Source organism: Hipposideros armiger, unplaced genomic scaffold (assembly GCF_001890085.2).
Source record: "Hipposideros armiger isolate ML-2016 unplaced genomic scaffold, ASM189008v1 scaffold_454, whole genome shotgun sequence".
NCBI lineage: Eukaryota > Metazoa > Chordata > Mammalia > Chiroptera > Hipposideridae > Hipposideros > Hipposideros armiger.
Genome location: NW_017731804.1, coordinates 1,601,017 through 1,604,293, shown reverse-complemented (window position 1 = coordinate 1,604,293; position 3,277 = coordinate 1,601,017). Strand labels below are relative to the sequence as shown.

Genomic DNA, 3,277 nt, shown 5'->3' with positions numbered 1-3,277 from the left:
TGATCTAGTTGTACCCATTTGTTTTAGGGGTAGATAGTTACAATGAAAAGAAGTTTTGGGTGGAGAGGGGAGGTCACCGGGAGGTCACATTCTGTGGGACGTGCAGGAATGCAGAGACCCGATGTCTGCCTCTGTCTGCCTACCTAGCCTTCCCCTTGAGAGAGGCGATCCCCATAAAATCTCTATGGGAAGCTGAGGGACAGGAGGTCTTTTCTTCTGTGTCTGCTTCCTGCTGGGCAGGGGCGTAGAGCTGTCCCTGCCTATTGGGGGATTCACGGAACTCTTGCCCTAGCTGATCTCAGATGAGAGGAAGGGGTCTCGAGCTCCGCCTGGAAGACCGTGTTGGCGTCTTTGGTTGTGACTGGCAGTCCTGTTGGGGTATCCTCTGTATCCCCAATGTCCCTGAATGAGGAGAAATAGATTTTAATTGATAAATCTGTTAGCTCTCATGAAGCCTGTGGCCATTCAGCCTGTTACTCAGGTGGCGGCAGTTGTCTGGGCCCAGAATGGGTTTGGCATTCAGTGTACTGGCCTGGGGGATGTTAGGAAGTCACAGGCTTTCAAGTAGTTATCTGAAGCAGGGGTGGGAGACTTCTATTGTTTAGGATTCAGAAACTGATTTACAAAGCAATCAAGAAGTGTGGGGGGGATCACAGGGGGGAAGGGGGGAGAATAGGAGAATTCTAGGATTCAGGCTAGGAGCAATCTTTAGCCTAGGATTCACAGACTGATGAGAAGAGTAATCAAAGCCAGGGGCTAAGAAACTAGGGAGGAGACTTAACATTTCTATACTTAACATTTCTATAGGAAAGAAAACTTAAAAGTCTTTGCGGGGTTGGGGGGGCACTCTCTTGGCCGGGTTGTTACCCATGAAAAAATGAAGGCGGTTTCCTATTGTATAAGTCGGGGTTGTACTCAGACCTTCACCTTTCAGTAAAAAACAGTTGACTTGCTGCTTTTAGCCCCTACTGGCTCTGCAGAGAAATACTGTCAATATGAATCTCATTTGGTGGCCACAAGTAAAGAAGTGAACGATGTGCCTTTCGAGACCTGGCCAGTGCTTGCTGGTGGCTTTGGGTAACGTCACGTGGAGGGACGCGGGTGCCGTTTCCTTCTGTTGAATTCACCCTGTTATCTACTTTCTGAGTGATATTTCTTATTTCTTCAGAAATTACTCTGGCAGGAAATGTTCACACAACTCAAAGCCTTTGGAATATTTCTGGTTTTCCTTCAAGCTTATAAATGTTTGCTATATTATTTGTCTTCTTAACTACGAGTCAGGAAAGATTGGCCCGTACCAATTGGGTGCTACTCAAAAGGAGCCAGTGTGATTTTGTGTGGAGGGTGACATAACTCGATTTTATAACTGTGCACCTGGGAGGGCTGACCCGCAGGTGTCCATTAAGAAATGAATGACTAACAACCCAGCTTCGCTTCCCACTCTCCCTGTGTGATGGCTGCTAAGATAGATCAGTTGCGTGAGCACACATTTGGGCAACTGCATCCTGTGTTTGGCATGGGTCAGACCACAACTGAGTGGTGTTGCGTTTATCCTTTCGGAAGATAACACTTAAAAAGTTCGGTTGTGTTCTTTAGCAAAGCTTGCTCACAGGAGGCCTCCGGCCACCGTGCGGACGTGATTGTCACACAGTTGTGAGCTCCCCGCCTCATTGTTGGCAGAGTTCAGACTAGACCACTAGCTACACGAGTGGGATTCTTTCTAGACTGTGTCTAGAAAAGACACACTCCGGAAACAGTGCCTGGCACGTAGCTGTTGAATGAGCAGGAGGCTTATGGCCATGTCTTAGGAAGAGTGTCCTCGGGACCCTGTGCTCAATGGGCGGGAGGGCCTCAAAGGTCCCTTTCTACAGTGAGACTGCGTGAGTTTACATCCCTCCAGGACCAGCAATTTTATGTGAAAGAAATGATTCGTTGATAAGATGGTAAACTAAGTTATTGTATTTGAATATATAATTTGACCTCAGCAACTTAGTTACCATTTTTGTATTTTCTGTCTTTGCTAAAATTTTCTTTGGACTAGTAGGTGCTTTTATGACATCATAATAAAAGGGTGACCTTTGCCACCCCACTGGTCGCCAGTATGCTGGCTAGCCTGAGTAGCTAGTTAGGTCACTCCCTCACTCAGTCAGAGAAGGTGACTGTCCAGCTGGAGGAAACCTGTTGCGTGATGGTTCTTTACATAGCCAGGGTCCTGTCTTGACAAGTTTCTAAGATGACAGCACTCTCTCCAAAGATGCTGTTCACATAACACCAAAATCTCTCCAGGAGAGGGCCAGTGCTGCTGCTCATGAACTGCTGAAAAGCAGAAGACGAGGGAGTGATAGACATGAGGTGTAAAAGTACTCCTGTTTTGGAACCCACCCCCCCTCCCAAAATGTGATCAAACACATTTGGGGGCATCGTGTGCCCAGAGCCCTGCGGGGTTTCCTCAGATGACACTCCAGCCCACACAGACCATCCTGCTCTGTCCCTTCCCACTGACACCTCCTCTCTCTTCTGCCGCAGAGCACCAGAACTACTTTGGGATCGACGAGAACCTGGGCCCCGTGGCCGTCAGCATCCGGAGGGAGAAGGTGGAAGACACCAAGGAGAAAGAAGGGTCGCAGTTCAACTACCGAGTGGCGTTCCGGACGAGCGAGGTAACGGGCTGCCTCGTGCTGTGACTGTCCCAGCTGCAGCCTTGGATGCAATGCTTTAGGCTGTCTCACAGAAGTATTGCATTTATGTTTTAATGTTAATTATTACAGCATGCAAGATAATTGAACTTATACCTTTTTATTCCAAATAAGAAATTTGAAAGCCTGTCGTGGATATTAAGTGGCAGTGATGCGACTGCCAGCCTACGTGACAGAAAGGATAAGATGATAAGAAGGCAGGGTTTTTGGGGCAAGACAGAGTGGACAAACATGAACTCTATAATTCATGTCTGAATTGAAAAACGACTTTAAAATCTAAAGCAGACGATCAGGTGGCCACAGTAGGTGACTGTTTGTCTGGTGCTTTTTCCAGTGTGGTAGTGCTGTCACCCACATTTCATTACATGGGGGACTCAGGGTGGTTCCTTGCTTGTCTTGTTTGAGCAAAGAGATTGTTATACAAAAATGGCACTTATGGGTAGCCACGTAGGTAGAGATGCTGATTTATGTAAAGAATAGATCTGGGGCCGGCCGAGTGGCGCGATGGTTAAGAACTGGCTTGGGATGCCAGAGGGCCCCGGTTCGGATCCCACATATGAGGGCCAGTGACACTGCCCTCC

The 3,277-nt window shown here is 47.8% G+C and overlaps 1 protein-coding gene across 1 annotated transcript in view; it reads left to right on the top strand.

Annotated features, from left to right (window-relative positions):
• The window catches only part of SIPA1L2 (signal induced proliferation associated 1 like 2), a 94,586-nt gene that overhangs the window by 2,160 nt on the left and 89,149 nt on the right, over window positions 1–3,277 (top strand). Inside the window, exon 2 of the mRNA XM_019665836.1 lies at window positions 2,527–2,660. Coding sequence (XP_019521381.1) covers window positions 2,527–2,660 — 134 coding nt within the window. The remainder of the gene's footprint in view (window positions 1–2,526; window positions 2,661–3,277) is intronic.